This window comes from Daucus carota, chromosome 2 (assembly GCF_001625215.2).
Source record: "Daucus carota subsp. sativus chromosome 2, DH1 v3.0, whole genome shotgun sequence".
Classification (NCBI taxonomy): Eukaryota; Viridiplantae; Streptophyta; class Magnoliopsida; order Apiales; family Apiaceae; genus Daucus; species Daucus carota.
In genome coordinates this window covers 53,530,687-53,548,790 of record NC_030382.2, presented here as the reverse complement: position 1 = coordinate 53,548,790, position 18,104 = coordinate 53,530,687, and the positions used below count along the sequence as shown (strand labels likewise).

Genomic DNA, 18,104 nt, shown 5'->3' with positions numbered 1-18,104 from the left:
TAAAAACACTATTACACCCACTACTTTTCTCCACTATCTCAAATCTATTATTAAAAATAAGTGGGACCCACCACTTCACCCACTTTCCATCTAACTTTACTCATTTCTTACACTTTTCCTTGATCTCCGTGTCCAATCCCAATGTATATTATTCATTGGGACGGAGGGAGTATAAATTTTAGTTTGTTTTAAACACATATAAAAATGAACATATATAAAAAATAAAAGCAGCCCATCAAATTCCGGTAAAATTTAAATCTGAATACCATTAAATTTAATATATTTTATGAAACCTAATAGAATAATACCACATTTTGAAGTATGATATAAAATATTGATTGTATTGATGCATTATCCACAATCAAAATTAGACACTCTCAAAATTGTAGAATTCAAAAAAAAATCTTTAATATCCGGATATAAATGCGAGAATCTTAGATTTTCCATTCCTGAATAATAAATTTAAGAGTAATATGTTATAATATCGAATTTAATATGCAAGGACTTGATAGCTCCCTCCTCATTTCATATTTTCTGTGCTCAGAGTCACAATAACGAAAGAAATAATTTGATTGATTACGTTGATGATTTAATAAGCTGTGAATAACAACAGGGTTGGAAAGAAAATGGCTTCAAACGGACTCTTCTCTACTTATTCTCTTTGCAGTGATGCAGCTGGAGTTGCAGGTATGTATTACTTGTATCTCCTAGATATGCTTTGCAGTGATTTATAGCTACCTGCATAAATAATTTTAATTAAGTCTTCTGTTTGGTTGCATAAATTTTGTGATCTTGATTATAAGAATTGTTGAAGCAAAGGATATGGAGAAATAATTTTACAAAATACTCCATGGTGATCAGGATGTTCTGATTATAATATACACATTTATTCAATTCCTCGAGTATGTTAGTCCTGGATTTGTTGAAATACTAAAAATTTGTGCCTATTGCTTGCTGCAGGAAACATCTTGGCTATTGTGCTATTTGTATCACCGATGTAAGTAGTATGTTAGTACTGCATTAAGCATCGAGTCTTTCAAGAACCCTAATGCAACCTTCATATATTCATTGCTAATTCATATATTTATATCATTATCTATTTCAGACCAACATTTAGAAGAATTATCAAAAATCGTTCGACAGAGCAGTTTTCAGGGCTGCCCTACATATATTCCCTCTTGAACTGTTTGATTTGCCTATGGTATGGCTTGCCTGTTGTCACTCCGGGTATCATCCTGGTAGCGACAGTCAATTCAGTGGGAGCAATTTTTCAGTTAGCGTACATTGGCATCTTCATTACATGTGCAGAGAAAGCTCGAAAGGTATATAAACTCTATGCAGCAATCTGTCTTGCTTAACCAAATGCCTCAGTACAATTTTATAAATACAATTAAGTATCTGATTTTTGTGAAATAAATGATAAATCAGTTGCGTTTGAACCGTGGAATATGTAAGCAATTACCTATAGTTATATCAACAGCATAAGAAAGAATTCTGGATATACCAATTTTCAACCTAATCTTGATGTCGCTCCCAGGTAAAAATGCTGGGACTGCTGCTAGGGGTATTTGCTCTGTTTATTGTCATAGCACTTGTTAGCATCAAGCTATTTGACCCCCCTTCACGGCAACTTTTTGTTGGATATCTGAGTGTTGCTTCTCTCATATCCATGTTTGCTTCTCCCCTGTTTATTATTGTATGTAAATTCTCAAACTCAACGCGCTTAACCTTCTCTTCACGTGATTTCTACCACTATAATTCTTAATCTTTTAATTTGGATCGCAGAATCTGGTGATCAAGACAAAGAGCGTGGAATACATGCCATTTTATCTTTCGCTTTCAACCTTTTTGATGAGCCTATCATTCCTTGCTTATGGAATGTTTAAGCATGATCCATTCATTTCTGTAAGTATCCAATCCTTGCAGTTACAGGCGCTTTTACTCTCCTTGTAATTCCTGTAATATCAAGATTATCGTTCAGTACAAACTAGAGCAATTTTAGTAAAATTTATAGCAACTTTAAATATTTTCCCAGTGGTTTGACTATTTGTTGGTATCAAGAATTAACTTCAACATTCTTAGTCTTGTGAGCTATTCCCTTAAATACAACCGACGGGTTCTTTAAAATAAATATGATCTGATGATAATATTCGCTGCACTGAAATTGTAATATTGCTACCATCAGCTTTAAGACTTGAGCACTAGGCCTGCAGAGTGAGATGCGCAGAATTTCCTTTGCTTCAACTTGAGATTTGGTTAAGTCTTAAATTACCAAAATCCGAATATAATGCAAGAATATTCCACTTTTTCAAGTGCATGAATGTATTCAGTAACTAACGTTGATATGTTTGTTAAACCAGGTGCCTAATGGAGTTGGAAGTGTTCTGGGAGTCGTACAATTAGCATTGTATACATACTATAGCAGATTTTCTAATGAAGAATCAACAGAGCCATTGTTAGTTTCTTATGCTTGAAAAGGTTTGGGAGTACAAGACTGTCAAGCATTCAGGTGATGGGAAGAAGAAAATTCTCAGTTGGATTATCTTTTTGTAGTTCTTTTCTATTGTTTGGTTTGTTGAGTTGCTGAGGAAGTGAGGGGATCCTCAATGTAGACAATGAGGTCAGGGGTGATGTGAAAACATTTGTCGTAAGTGTATGTTGAAAACTTTAAATACATTTTTCCATTCATTTACATCATTGTTTTTAAGAGAGAATGAGCAGTCCTCTGCATTTGAAAATATCATATAAAATAAAAAAAATAATATAATATAATATATAATTTATTTGATCTTATTTTAACTCAACAAAACAACTAATTCAAACAAATCCTGATTTTTGTAACTATTTCAAAACCATCCTCTCAAGAAATGTTAATTTGTGGATAATTCTACTCTACTTACGAAAATATTGTGCCCCAAAAAAATAATTACTATTTTGATTTTTTAAAAGTTATTTGAGATGACAAAATATTTTTTAATATTATCAAATTAATAAAATTATAGATATTAACCCAATAAAATTTTCATTAAAAAAATTAGTATATTACAGGAGTATAAACAATATCAAAATAGACAGCGGTAGAAAATCAAGCCGACACGATTTACAGCTGGCCAAACTGTAATAACAAAACTAGACAGCTGTAGAAAATCATGGCATCACGATTTACAGCTGGGCAAAACTGTAATAATAACAGTAGGATTCACAATCTACAAGTACATACTAACCCTAAAATTGGAAACAAACAATAAGCGGGAGTGAGTGTGTTTCTCTCTCTAGAAAAACACTCTCACACACACTCTCTCTCTACCGCTTTCTCCTAAACCTTATCTCAGTTCTCAGAACCCTACTTTGATCGGCTTCTTGTAAGTTTTATTTAATTTCAACTCTCAAAATACTCTGATTTTCTTTCCAGTTGTATTATAAGTAAAAGCTGTGATTTGCTCTGTTGATTGTGGTTTATCATATTGTTAGTCGATTCACTTGACTTGCTTTATTTACCCTTTTCTTTAATTTTCCTAAATTGGGTCAGCCCATGCTTCTTTCATTAATTTGGAATTTGGTATATGTTCTAATAATAAATCTCGGGTTGAGAGAGCGAGAATTGAACCCAGAACTGACCTTTTAAGGCTTTAACTATTGATATTAACTAGTACTTAGAGACTTGTTTGAATTTAGAGGACAAGGGTACTTAGTAATTGTTATGACTGATCTCTAGTTCTTTGTTTTGTGATAATTGTACAATACTTGGATAAAGTTGCGGTGAGTTGTGGCCTATGTGATATGCTCACTAGTCTTTCAGCCTTGAGATTCTTATAGACGGGGAAGAAGAATATGATGCATAGTATATATCGTTGGTGTTAGAGGGTGTTTAGTTTTAAAGTTTGGGATACATTATCTTTTTCAGGGGTGTGAGTTTTATTAGATAAGTAAGATATGCTCTGCTTTGGTTTAATTTAATGCAGTTTCTTATCATCATCATTGTCTTCATGTATTCGGTCTATGGGTTGAGGAGTTCGAGACAGAAATTGATATTAAGCTGAATCTTCTTTGCAGTTATGTATCCCATTGTTTGTTTGGCTTAATGGCGGTCTTTAATATGATTGGATATTGACCTATTCTTATAAATTCTGAGCCGTTCTCCTCGGTGGTTGTACTATCCATCATGACTGCATCAGATGATGTACCCAAAATAAGGTTGAAGATCAAGTTTTCCTTTAAGAATGCTGATCTTTTGCTAAAAAGTGGGTCTTCTGAAGTTAGGAAGCAGACGTTTATGAATGAGGACTGTGCTCAGAATATATCTGTTGATGGGAACAGGGGATCAACGATGAAGAAATCACATGAAGCTGCTCCTCACGCTTCAGATAGCTTAATATTATATGGTGCTGATAGCTCCAATGTTGCATCTCCTGGTCAAAGCTCTAGGAAGCGCGGATTATTAAGGGTGATAGATTCTGCTATGAATAAAAGACAGAAGATGGATCCTAGTTTAAAGCAGCATTGTGGTAGCATTCTGGAAGCATTGATTAAGCATCCGGCTGCACTGGGTTTCAGTGAACCAGTTGATCCTATAAAGTTCAATATTCCTGATTATTTCTCTGTAGTCTCTAGTCCTATGGATTTGGGAACAGTAAGATCCAAATTGCAGAATGATATGTACTTCAGTACTGAGGAATTCAAGGATGACGTCAGGCTGACCTTTTCTAATGCCATGCTGTACAATCCTTCTGATAACATTTTTAATAGAAATGCAAAAAAACTAGACGGCATCTTCAATACCAAATTGAAATCTCTGGATGCCAGATTGAAGTGTGAGAGCATGAATCCCAAACAGAATTCTCATTCTAGTGGAAGGGAAAGGAAAACCACAGAAACAAAGTATCTCTGCCGTAGAAGATCTTCTGTGCATAGTGGATTAGCTCCTACGATATCTATGTCTACTGAGGATAAGAGAAAGCTTACAGAGGAGTTTGTTGTAGCAACGAGGCCGAAAATAAGAGAGAACTTGATGATCTTAAACACCGGAGCTGCAAATGTAAGTTACTCTCATATTTATAAAGAAGTAGGGATTAATTATGCCCAAATTTCAGAAGGTTATTTGCAGAGTGTAGATTATTAAGACTTGGCTTTGTGCCTGGCTTATACTTTCAGATGCCGCATGCCTGTTTGATATTTGGTTCTTTAATTATTTTGTTCTGAAATGTTAGTATATGCATTATGTTAATTATGTAACTGTTTGCTTTCTCTGGGAATCTTCTAATTCATGTGTATATGTTCTATGGACAGCAGGAGCCTGCTAAAAATATACAAAATAGCAGATCCCCTGGAGACAAGATTTTGCAAAAAGGTATGCAGTGGCAGGTATTCTTCCACTTCATGCCTGTTTATAGGCACTAACCGGGAATGTGTCTTATAGGCATAGCCATTGGTAGTAGAAGTACTTGTCGCACTGCTAAAACCATGCCCTCGGCGAGCATGGTTGCTACTCGATGCAGTTCATGTGGTAGTCTGGAGTGCCATTGCTGCCCGCTGGATGGTTATGCCTGTGCAGCATCCTCCAGGGGTAAGTTGAAACCTATGGAGTCTTTTTTTTTGCCTTTCTTAATTTTATAGAGGTTTAAAGATTTAACCTCTTATTTTTTTTCAGACTTGGCTTCAGAAAGACATATGGGACAAAATTGTGATGGTTCCAAAATGGTAAAGTCAACGATACTATTGTTGCTTGGGTGATATAACTCTGTTAATATGATTTGTTTGTATACTAAATGCATTCTACATGGTCCAGGAGCATGGAAGCGGCTTAATTTCTGATGCCTGTAAATCTGATCCGGAATCTGATGGTGAGGATAAATCTGTTTTGTCTTCTGATGTTTAGTTATCCTTTATCATTAAATCAAAAATATTGTGCACTGATGTATTCGGCAACTCACACACTGTGACATGAATTGAAGGGGCTGTAAGTGTGTTGGATGAACAGAAGATATGTTCCAGTCCTCAAACATCTATTGTTGGTACAACTGGTGTTGCTGCTGAAGGTTATTTAGTATTTATGTCACAACGATGTCAATTAGTCAAGCCTTTTTATCTCTACTCTATTAACTTTATGAAATATACATACTGTATAATAGGTTGGACGACTGATAGTGATCTTCAGCTGTCTCCAAAGAAAGCTCTTCGTGCTGCAATGCTAAAAAGCCGTTTTGTTGACACTATATTGAAAGCAAAACAGAAGACACTTCTTGATCATGTATTACAACAGCCATTTCTTGATATATTTTGGCATCTATGTTCAGATTGCTATTATTAAACTAAGTGCCTTTGGAGCATTATAATTTTTCTTACTGTGACATCCAGGTTGAGAAGGTGGATCCCGTAAAATTTCGGCAACAAAAAGAAAAACTGGAGAGGCAACAACTAGCAGGTGAGCCAAAACAAACTCCAAACCGCATCTTATATATCTCTAATTTAAGTTATCCTCTACACTCTATCTTGCCTACAGCTTATTTTTAGATATTGAGGTTTTAAGCTTATGTCTGATTTGTCCCCCCTCCCCCTCCCTTCTGTGTGTGCATGCTTGCTCGCAAAAACAATATCCTCGTGTATGCGTCTTTCATCCTACCTGGTAAATTATGGAGACCTAGTCACCTGAAATTAGTCAAGTCTTTCATTTATTACTATAAATTGTATATCTCCTGCGCACTTGTAACCTTCCTGCTATGCATTTAGTCCATATACTCTGTTGAGATAAATATCTGTTCGGTCATACTACTGTATAATTGAGATCATCTCGTGTAGTTTGGCAGTAAAACTAACATGTTTTCTCTGTTTATAGTTTTCAATAACAAGTGTTTAACCATGAATTTCCTATCTCTGACGAGTGCTGAATTACAAAATCTATGCTTATACTTGGAATTTCCTTAACAGAGAAGGCCAGAATTGAAGCACAAATAAGAGCAGCTGAAGTTGCCTCTTCATTAAGAGCTCAAGAGGAATTGAGAATACGGCGGGAGAGAGAAAGAGATGAAGCTCGTATTGCATTACAGAAGGTTTGATTGCCTGCTTGTACTTAAAATTTAGATATTCCCTTGTCCTTTTGCTTGCCACTGACACAATTAACTCTCTCTTCAGATGGAAAAGACTGTTGAGATAGATGAGAATCTGAATATTCTGAAAGAATTCGACATGTTTAGTCGTGGGTCAGATAAATCCTTAGTACCATTTGAAGCGAGTCAGGGTGGCCACTTAGGAAATATTTTGGAACATCTTGGACTTTACATGAAGGATGATTATATGGATTATGAAGATGAGGAAGAGGGACTATTTTTGCATGATAGGGAGGAGGGACTAGTGTGCTCCTAGCCCAGATCTTGTTATTCTTCTCAGTTGTTCGGAGAAGGATTGTATAGACAACTATAGTCTGTACATGTGTTGTTGCTTATGAATCCACAAATATGTTTCCTAAATATAATTATTTTATCTGAAACTAATACAGTGGCAGATAAAAGTGTGGAAAGTGTATGTGAGCAAAACTGCATGCTTGGCTACGGGATATTAAGAGCTGACAAGCCTCCTTTTTAGATGATGGGTAGTTTATCAATATTTGTGTATATATTGTAGTTTGTATAATGAATTTAAGAATATTAGTTTTTCTAATGGGGGCTGGCCTGCTGGGAGTAGAGATGAGTTTATTGTAATCTTGTATACTGAACATGTTTAATTTTACACTCTGTCTGTGTTGTGTTTATTTACTGCTGTTTAGACTCAATTATTAACTACTAAATGCCTAAGTTGGACCACCAGCATCTGTAACCATTTCTTTCTACAAGTGATATATAGAGTTCAGACAGTAATATTGTACTGCTAATTATATTAAATGTATGTTTAATGTCAGATTAATAAAATTGAAGGCCAGTATATAGATTTGTGAGTTTGTAAATTATAGAGTATTATGTAGAGTAAAAGATTTGTAATAAAATTCTGAATCAGCACATGTAGGGTGTAGATATCAAAGGGTCATCTTTTTATTTAATAATGGTCCTGACAAATTTCAATATTTTACAAAGAGGTGAATGATTGCGATTCTATTTTCTATGGAGCGGCCATCATCTGAAGAAGTAGAAGTAAACTTTGGAAGATCTCTGATAGTACCCAGTGTTCAAGAATTAGCCAAGCAACCCCTCATCAAGATTCCACCTAGGTATGTGCACCATGATGGTCCTCAGCAGGATTCTTCCACTCTTCTTTATCCATCTGTACCGATCATTGATTTTCACAACTTGAGTTCTGGAGATTCCTTGTATGATCATGAACTGGAAAAGCTTCACAATGCTTGTCAACAATGGGGTTTCTTTCAGGTAATCTGACTTTCCAGTTCTATAATCAAAATATTCATAGTTGATATTGAATTTTATTACTTGGCATGATCCTTGATTGAATATTCATAGTTGATATTGAATTTTATTACTTGGCATGATCCTTGATTGAATATGATGCAATTAAGCCCCCGAGATCCCACATATCACCTCAGCTCCCAGTACTCAGTTGCATAGTGCTTTGAGCTTTAAGTATTGATACAATACCCTCACGTTATCCATTTTAGATGCTTCGGCTGAGTCCAGGTAGATGAGGCTTTAAGTGCTTAAATTCAGAATTTCGTATACTGGCATGATTGTTGAACAAATAGTCTGTGGCTGTGAATTGTGATGCATTTTGTTATGTATGTTAATTTATTGGAGTTCTTTTTAGGTTGTTAATCATGGGGTAGGTGCTTCATTGCTTGAGGATTTGAAGAGAGAAATAGTTAATTTCTTTAAGCTTACTCTCGACGAAAAAAAGAAGCTGTGGCAACAGGAAGACAACCATGAAGGCTTTGGACAACTCTTTGTTGTATCCGAAGAGCAGAAGCTTGACTGGTCTGATATGTTTTACATTACTACTCTCCCTGTGAGTTTAAGGAAGACTCACTTATTCGACAATTTACCTCCAATCCTCAGGTGTGTGAGTGTGTGTGTGCGCGCTCGTGTTTTCCTCCAACACTGATCACTGAGCACATAATGTATGAAAATGTACAGTTCTGATATTAAACATCAGTTATCTTAATTAGCCAAAGAAAAAGAAAAGAACTTATTCGTTTAAGTTAAATAAATGTCTTCACATTACTCTAGACACTTTTCCGATCCACGAGTACTTCAGTACAAAAGCGAACCAATGATTCTAACACGTAATGTGATTTGATTTTTGATCAGGGAGAAAGTGGAAGCTTACTCTTTAGAAGCAAAAAAGCTGGCCATGAAAATACTTGGTTTTATTGCCAGGGCTCTCGAAATGGACGGTCAAGAGATGATAGAGCTGTTTAGTGACGGAGTGCAATCAATGAGGATGAATTACTATCCTCCCTGCCCCGAGCCAGAAAGGGCCATTGGCTTCACTCCTCATTCTGATGCCGATGCCCTTACTATTTTGTTCCAGCTCAATGAGACTGAGGGGCTTGAAATTCGGAAAGATGGAAGATGGGTTCCCATTAAACCTCTACCAAATGCTTTTGTAGTCAACATTGGAGACATATTGGAGGTAATTCAGAATATTTTCTTAGTATGGTGTTACATTTACATATTACTTAATGAACATTGTGGTACATTATAAGTGACACTATTACATCTGTTAGTACATATCAGATTTTTTAGTTATGTTTATGTCAAAGTATCTACTAAACCATACGTCCCATAAACTTCTTTCAGATTGTAAGCAATGGAGTGTATCGGAGCATTGAGCATAGAGCAACTGTTAATCCAGTTAAAGAGAGACTGTCCATTGCAACATTTTACAGCTCAAATCTAGACTCCCAGTTGGGCCCTGCAAATAGCCTTGTACGTCCAGATAGACCAGCAGTTTTTCGACGAGTACCCATTGACGAGTATTTTATGGAATTTTTTGCTCGGAAGCTCGATGGCAAAGCATACCTGGATTTCATGAAAATTGAGGTCGAAGGTGCGACAACTTGAACCTCGGTTGTCGATGATGCTATACCAATACTAAAGGAAAAGGGGTAATCCTAATATAACTGAAATAGAATATTTGCCTTATATTTGGAACATTTGGTGAAATAAACTACATTTATTACAGTTATGGAACAGCATTTTATCTGGTGAATTAGCATTTTTTTTTTTTTAACATACAACATTGTTGCTGAAGCACTGGCCGCCGAGTGAGTTTTTTTACATCTTACATGTTGCCCTCACACATCTGTCATTTTAGGAGTCATGTACTATTACCTTTTAATTGATAAGTAATCATGTAATTTAGTAGTCATGCAAATATTTCATTTATAAGAAACCTAAAAATATCTAGAAGTATATAGAACTCTGATAAAAAGTTGGAGTAAACTAAGATTATAAAACCCCTTCCTTTCCGATCATGATGTGGTTATCTTCTTTCCTTTTGTAAGTAACTTTAAGAAGAAGTTTAGTAAATATGAGAAAGTGTCATTATTTTTGTTGGATAGCAAAGTTTCAATATTAATTATTATAAAAAGGTCGATATGATTATTTTTCATCCTCTTATTTGTGCTCCTCCTGTTTTGTGCTCATTATTTAAATAATAATAATAATTAAATTAATATAATATATGAGTTTTAATTAAAATCCTAATAAGTTGAATTTTATAATTTTACATATTATTATAAATAAAATAAGTCAATACATTTTTCTTTTTCTTTATTTTCAAAAAATAGTTCAACTTTTTTTTATTAATTATATAATTTTTATGTATTGATATTTAATTAAGACACCAAACTGCTTGTGCAATTTTAGGAAACCACGTTGATTGGGAACATTGGTTAAATGTTCATCTAATATATATTCTCTATTCTATTTATTTTATATTTTGTATTTATAATATAATTTTTAAGTTCAAATTTATAAAACACCTAAATCAACGTAAGTTAAAACAGTTTAACATGTAAATCTAACATAAAATTTAAAAATATTATAATTTAAATTTAAAACAAATCTATACTATAATTTAAAGAATAATAATTTGTTGAAAAAAATATCATAAATTAAATTATAAACAAGTTTTTTTAGCTAAACAGGTGAGATGGTCCTAAAACTTTATCACTCCAGTTCTCAGCCTCCCGGGCCGTAAATGAAATGTTAGAAATACCAAGCAATTTCATTCAATAGTTTAAAGTACCGAAAAGAAAACTATTACTGTAGTATCGAAACTATGACTTGAATTGACAATTTTAATGAGCTTAGAACACAAGGATGAGTGAGTACCTAACAAGGTATTATGTATTATGTTACAGCTATTCTTCATCGTGGATGTATCGATGAGATAGCTTCACCCTCGGAATGTCAGAAATAATGGGCCAATAGGATCCTTTATTCTCGGGTAAGCATTTGTTTTCCAGAATAGGACAGTCTCGGATTTCCAAAGACAATAGGGAGCTCACCACATTTCCTCCAGGCAAACACCGCAGCTTAGGACAATCCCAAACAAGTAAATGTTCTAGAGACCTCACATTTTCGAGACCCTTGCCCAGGCTTTCCAGACTCTCAAACTCCCCTATACTAAGTTGTTTAAGGGATTGAGGAAGCCATGCATCACTCTTATCGTCTGATATTGAAACCAACCTGGAAAATCCACCAGAGATGGAGAAGCTTTCGAGAGAGGGTAGCTTGTGGAGGCTCCATTCTGAAAGTGGCTTTAATAATTCTCCACACCCTCGCATGGTAAGTTTGGTTAGCTTTCGAGGTAGATCACCATCCGGAAAGGACTCCAGTTTTGGACAATAACATATGTCGAGAGATTCAAGGCTCTGGATTTGATCTAATGGAATATATCTGAGATTTTTACACGAACCAATGGATAGAGATTTCAGATGAGGAATGGGAGGCCAGCCTTTTGCTCGGAAAGATTCAAAAGTTTTGCATTTACTGATAACCAATTTAACTAGGCTTGCAAGCCTGTGCTGCTCAGAATTAACTATTTTCACCAGGACTTCCCCACTATTACGTATGTCAAGTTCCAAGAGCGACGGCATTCTAGTAGTCATCCACTGCAGCACTATCCCTATCTCTAGGTTTCTGCAGTTTTTGCTTATAGAAAGCTTTTCTAAGGCGGTAGGTGACTTGTCCATTGGCCACCATCGCAAGGAACCACATTTTGAAACATTCAACTCTTGAAGGCAAGATATGCCAGGCTCATAATCAGGCATAGACACCAAAGCCGCGCAATCCTTTATATCTAGTTGTTGAAGCATGGGCAATGTCACCGCAGCAAAGGAGTGTAAACTCTGGCACTTCTCAATTGACAATTTTATGAGAGACGGCATATCTGGGAAATCCTTTAAATGATCACATTGGAGTATACTCAGACTTCTAAGATTGCGCGGAAAAGCTTGCCTTGTTTCAGAAAATGATATGAGCCTTCGACAACTTACAACCTTCATTTCTTTTAGGCAGGAAAGCTCAGCGAAGGCAACCCCTGTACCCCACACTGTCACCAGTTCACTACAATTGTTTATCTCTAGATATGTAAGTGCTCCACAGAACTGCATATATTCTTTAGAGAGACAAGGCAGCTCTTTCATGCTAATGATAGTCAATGTAGTCAGTGAAGTGAAATTAGCAAGACTTTTGAGTATATTTACAGGACAATCTTCAAGCTTTAATAAGCAAAGAGAGGGAAGTGGCAACTTCGGAATGTTGATTAACTTGGGACATTTTTGAAGAGTGAGCTCGCGAAGGCTTGGAAATTGGGGGCTAACTTTCTCGCCATTCCTGTCAAAATAAAACCATTCGTTCCATTCTGGCATGCTATCAAACGTCAATTTCTCAAGTGATGAAAAATCAAGTCCTGAAGAACCAACACCAAGACTTCTTAATTCAGGCATTTCCCGAATGCTCAAGACTTTAAGCATGTGTAGCTGGCCCAGTGGGGGCAAAGATGCACATCTCCAACAGCCAATAAGATTAATCTCCTGTAATTTCGTGAATGATGGATCAGCAATCCAGTCCGGTAGTCTTATGCCTGAAAAGTAATAAATTGCGAGCTTCGCCAGGTTTTTCTGAGGTTCAAGATCCCCAAGTACATCAATATCAAGATTCCTGCAGCTGGACTTATTCAAGTTTGTACCCCATTCCAGAATGAGCTCATCCAGATCTTGCTTATCCCCCAATCTGGCTTCCTTTGCATCTCCAGCACCAGTCACATTGTGTAATCCTGTAATGCAAAGCTTCCCTCGCAAAAACTTCAGGTCTCTTAATTCTCTTAATCTTAGCCCACCTCCTTTCGCAACCACAAACTTTGACAGTGTCTGCAGATTCGTAAGTTTGCCAATTCCACAGGGCATCTCCAGTAATTCTCCAGTATCAGCATTATCAAGGTGCCGAAGGCTGATTAAGTTTTCAAAGCCTACAGGAAACTTACAGAGATTTCTACAACCATGTACTAAAAGTGTTTGCAAATTGTAGAGAGCAGTCACAGAATCAGGCAACGTTCTAATTGATGTATAAGACAGATCTATGTAGCGCAAGTGCTTTAGATCTCCAATGGAAGCTGGAAGAGCCATTATATTGTTACCATTCAAAGATAGCAACCTCAAGAACTTCAACTTGGGCAGTAAGTTCTTCAAAACTTTGTTAGACAAATGGGTAGTATACCCATAGTGTATGTCTAAACGTATAAACGTTCTCAATGATTTGAATTTATGCAAAATTTCAAACTTTTCGAAGTTGTTGAACCTTTGAGTAATGTATGATGAGTGGCGAACCCTTCGAGGATCATCAGTATTGTTCCAGTTATCCTCTAACCTGAAACATCTTTCCCCAGAAACATATACAGCCAGATCATTTATGAGATCATGCATCACATATTTGGATTTACATGTAGCTGATTGTTGGAAGAATGACCTTGATAACAATTCATCAAAGTATTCACAACCAAAGTCTTCACTCTGCTTTGTTGTACTTGATTGGGGCAATAAACCTTCAGCCATCCATAGCTTAATCAACTTCTCCTTGTCAAACTCATAGTCCTTGGGATAAATTGAGCAAAAAGCAAAACACTGCTTTAGATGAGGAAGTAGATGACGGTAGCTTAAGCGTAGAGCTGGAAGAATGCCACCTGATTGTTCCGGTAAGTCCAGAATCTTGCTTTTTAGTATATCCCCCCATTGATTTGGAAACTGTTTAGTGCGCAGGAGGCCCCCGAGCATTTTTATGGCCAGAGGCAGTCCTTTACACTTTTTAAGTATGTTCTCACCAATTTCCTTAAGATCCGGATGTTCCACGAAATTGTCCTTTCCAAGAGCATGCCGCGCAAGTAAGGATAAGCAGTGGCTGGGCTCCAATTGATTCAGATGGTGTGCACCATTATGACTTAACATCTTTGCAACGTCTGAAATGCGGGTTGTGACAATAATCTTGCTTCCTGGAGCCCCCGCTAAGAAAGGACGGCGCAAGAGATCCCATTCTTCATAATTTTGGCTCCAGATGTCGTCCAACACAAGTAGAAACTTTTTTCCTGACAGCTTCTGTCTGAGGGTTACTTGAAGCGTATTCAGATCATTCAAGTTACAAGACTGTGAAGCAAGTGACTCGAGTATTGCCCTGGTGACTCCAGGAATATCAAGATTATCAGACACACATGCCCAAGCTTTAAGTTCAAAGTTTCTATCCACTTCTTCATCATTATATACAAGTTGAGCCAGTGTAGTCTTACCAAGCCCTCCCATACCAACTATAGGAACCACAAATTTGTCTGAGTCAGTTCCGTCATCCTTCATTAACATGTCGATGATCATCTCCTTATCTTTCTCTCTACCATAAACATGGGATTCAACCAATGAAGTTGAAGGCCATCTTCTGAATGTGGCAGATATTGGTGTGAATCCCACATTCTCCTTCAAATCAAGACCATCTTTTTGTTTGATAATGTTATCCAATCTGGTAGAGATGTTACTTATATTGGACCCTGCATAATGATCAAACAATACATTCATGAGGCTGAAACTATTGTTTGATCCGGACACTGAACGTTGCAATAATTCAGTTTCCAAGATGTCAAGTGTATCATCCAAATCATAACTAAAATGTTGCAGATCAAGCAGCCACAGCCTCACTGATCTATTGGTAAACTGCTTCTCCTCTGCATCAGCAAGAACAACCTGAATTCTTGAAAGGGTATCCTTCCACCGCTTGAGTTCGTCTTGTATTCGGACTTGTTTGGCCAAACTCAACAGATCAGCCGAGGCCAGCCTATCAAAGAGCACGGTAACTGAAGCAGACAAAAAGATATCTGCCATTGATACTTTGTGTGGGAAAGAGAAGATATTGTGGGATAAAAACAGATTGCAGAAAGAGATGAACCAGAAGAGGAAGGAGTCAAGGAAGCAATCAAGCCTTCTATTCTGACTTTTTGTGGGGGAGAAACAAAGTAATAGTTTGCAATTTGCATGATACAGGCCACAAAAACCATTCTATGCAGGCCACTATTGTCTTATACAGTGGACCTTAGTTTGATTAATCTAATCCATGTGAAAATATGACTTATTTAAAGAACTTTATTGTGCCCCTCTTTAGTCCTTTTTTATTTCAGTTCTACATTAGCCACCTTAGGCAGCATCCAAATCAGAAGGTAGCAGAGCTCCCAGGCATGAAGCTAATAGCAAAACATAACCACCTTTTATAGGAAATGATTCGATGACTTTACTTTTAGTTTTTGCTGATGATTTTCGGTTAAATTTCAACCAAGCACCATGCTGGTTACAAACCAGATGTTGACAAGAGTAACACAAATATTCGATACATTATCAAGAATTAAGGCATACAATTCATGCCATATTATTAATTGCATGTACGCATCAGAATTTTTATCAAGAATTAAGGCATACAATTCATGCCATATTATTAATTGCATGTACGCATCAGAATTTTGTGATATTGTTCACATGTAGATCAGCTAGCGCAACACTTGTGAAACAGATGAATCAATCATGTACGAATCATTATAGTATAATAATTATGTTAGTATTTACTACTAGTAATTTTGGATTGTGTTAGAGATACTGGAGGTAACTTAAATTTTGGTTTAAACCTTTTAAATTTTAGTTTAGAATATTTGTAAGAGTTGAGTGCAGTTTGTATAGTTAAGTGCAGTTAATTGCAGTAGAACAGCTCACATTAATAATATTTTTATGAGGAAAAAATTTAATATCTAATCTTGTAATTTTTTAAATTAATTATTATCTTCCAAGTCAGTAGGATATCGAGAACTTTATTATGTGAATAATAATTATGCGTTTAAGAAATAATTGTTGATTTTTATTGAAATTATTATTTTGTAATTTTGAGATAATTCAGAATTATGTTTTAAATATAGAATTTTATTTTCTATTTATTTGTATCGATTAAATTATTTATAAATTATCTATCCAATTAATTTTTTATGTTTTTGAATTATTGATAAATATTCAGAATCTTGTAACTAGTTATTTTTATTATTCGCAAAGAAAATGATTTTTTCAAATAATTCAGAATTTATGTTGATTTTATAATTTTGTGAACAATAATATTATTTATAATATTACCTGAATTTAATGCAATTATTTGAATTGCTTATAGTACGTGTTAAATATGTAATTTCATTTATTTATTCTCCGTTTGAGCGGGTAATTTAGATATTTGTATTTTATTTTTGAAATTTTTTTTGGATTCCTAATTCAAATTTTGTTAAAATAATATTTTAATTTGAAATTGGGGTGCAATTTATAGTAAATATCAGTGTTACAGAAATCGGGAATCGGATCTAATCGGTTGAGCTACCGATTCAAGGATTAATCGGAAATCGGAGTTAAAATCAGATTTATTTTAATATTAAAATATTATTTAATATTTAGTTATTATTATATTAGTTATTTAGTAACTAATATATTTTCTATATTCATAACCTCTATAATTATTCATATATAAAGTAATATAGTATTTTAATTTTAATAATTTATCACATATACTTCGATTAAGAAATATATATAAGGATTAATCGGATTTTGAAAATCGGATCGATTGCCGACCTTGCAGGGAATTAATCGGTTAAATTGGAGATTTTTAGAACATTAGTAAATATATATATCATCTAAATTATAGTTTTTATAAAAAGACAAAAAGGCAGGAGTTGAGAAAGATATTGAGCAGAATTTGGATTTTGGAGAGGAGTGCGGTTATAATTTGAGGGGATGGAAAAGCGAAGCAAGAGAATCGATTGTTTTGTGCGGAGATATAGGATTTTGTTTTGTGCGGAGATACAGGAAGTCAGGAATTTCTAGAATCGGTGAAAAGTGAAAATTAGGGGGTGTGAGAATCTATGGTTGGCAATATACCTTACTCGAACCCGCAATTCGATTTATTGAGATAAAATTCGAAAATGACTTGAAAATCACCTGATTTACACGAAATGATTCGAAATTAGAATTTCATTTCTAATAATTTAAATTTTCAATTTTATTTAATTTTAAGTGATTTTAGCTTGACCCGAAATCGACCCAATTGCTGACACGAACACGATCTGTTACCCGAAATTGCCACCCCGCCGCAATGTTCACTTTTAGTGTCTGTTTGGGTGCCCAATATAAGCACTTCTTTTTTCAAGAAGCCAGGGGTGCCCAATATAAGCACTTCTTTTTTCAAGAAGCCAGCTTATGTTTTTCTTGATCTGTTTGTGTAAGATATTGAAAAGCACTTAAAAGAAGTTACGAATGCTAGTTTTTGCTTCAGGACTTTTACTTATTTCTCAAACACTTTAATCACTTATAAGTCTTAATTTGCTTCTAACATCTACTTCTTTCTTTTTATATATTAAACAAGAAGCACTTATTTTAAGATCACCTAAATTACCCCTAAAGTGCGTTTGTGTTAACTACACCCTGCTTCTCTCACCAACTTCACGTTAATGTCTCTTCTCTAACGAAATGGGTGTTTTGGGGACCGGGGTACTAACATGCAAACACGGTGAAGTTTTGACATGTCACGTTTCAAAATATATGTGTTCATCGAAATTAAGGATTATAAACGTAAGTAATTTTATTTATAAATATACTTTAACAA

General features: G+C 35.3%; 4 protein-coding genes across 5 annotated transcripts; 3 read left to right on the top strand and 1 right to left on the bottom strand.

Moving 5' to 3' along the window:
* Positions 1-513: 513 nt before the first annotated feature.
* LOC108208401 (bidirectional sugar transporter SWEET2a) lies at positions 514-2,665 on the top strand. Its single transcript, XM_017378934.2, has 6 exons — positions 514-687; positions 961-997; positions 1,106-1,322; positions 1,538-1,696; positions 1,786-1,905; positions 2,361-2,665. The coding sequence occupies exons 1-6, from the start codon at positions 627-629 to the stop codon at positions 2,472-2,474; spliced, it is 708 nt and encodes a 235-aa protein (XP_017234423.1). The 5' UTR covers positions 514-626; the 3' UTR covers positions 2,475-2,665.
* A 536-nt stretch (positions 2,666-3,201) lies between these two features.
* Positions 3,202-7,744, top strand: LOC108209022 (transcription factor GTE10). Of its 2 annotated transcripts, none has more exons than XM_017379705.2 (11): positions 3,202-3,362; positions 4,054-5,035; positions 5,290-5,347; positions 5,417-5,563; positions 5,648-5,697; positions 5,786-5,840; positions 5,952-6,035; positions 6,129-6,247; positions 6,355-6,421; positions 6,925-7,046; positions 7,129-7,744. In XM_017379705.2, the coding sequence occupies exons 2-11, from the start codon at positions 4,163-4,165 to the stop codon at positions 7,357-7,359; spliced, it is 1,806 nt and encodes a 601-aa protein (XP_017235194.1). In that variant the 5' UTR covers positions 3,202-3,362; positions 4,054-4,162; the 3' UTR covers positions 7,360-7,744. The 2 variants fall into 2 exon arrangements, with proteins under 2 accessions (XP_017235194.1, XP_017235193.1); XM_017379704.2 differs by having other exon boundaries at positions 3,226-3,362; positions 5,287-5,347.
* Positions 7,745-7,966: 222 nt separating this feature from the next.
* LOC108209023 (protein SRG1) lies at positions 7,967-10,167 on the top strand. The gene is made up of 4 exons (XM_017379706.2): positions 7,967-8,354; positions 8,746-8,993; positions 9,246-9,570; positions 9,738-10,167. The coding sequence occupies exons 1-4, from the start codon at positions 8,070-8,072 to the stop codon at positions 9,999-10,001; spliced, it is 1,122 nt and encodes a 373-aa protein (XP_017235195.1). The 5' UTR covers positions 7,967-8,069; the 3' UTR covers positions 10,002-10,167.
* A 1,070-nt stretch (positions 10,168-11,237) lies between these two features.
* On the bottom strand, positions 11,238-15,466 carry LOC108209021 (putative disease resistance RPP13-like protein 1). The gene has a single exon (XM_017379702.2). The coding sequence runs from the start codon at positions 15,305-15,307 to the stop codon at positions 11,306-11,308; it is 4,002 nt and encodes a 1,333-aa protein (XP_017235191.1). The 5' UTR covers positions 15,308-15,466; the 3' UTR covers positions 11,238-11,305.
* Between the last annotated feature and the right edge of the window lie 2,638 nt (positions 15,467-18,104).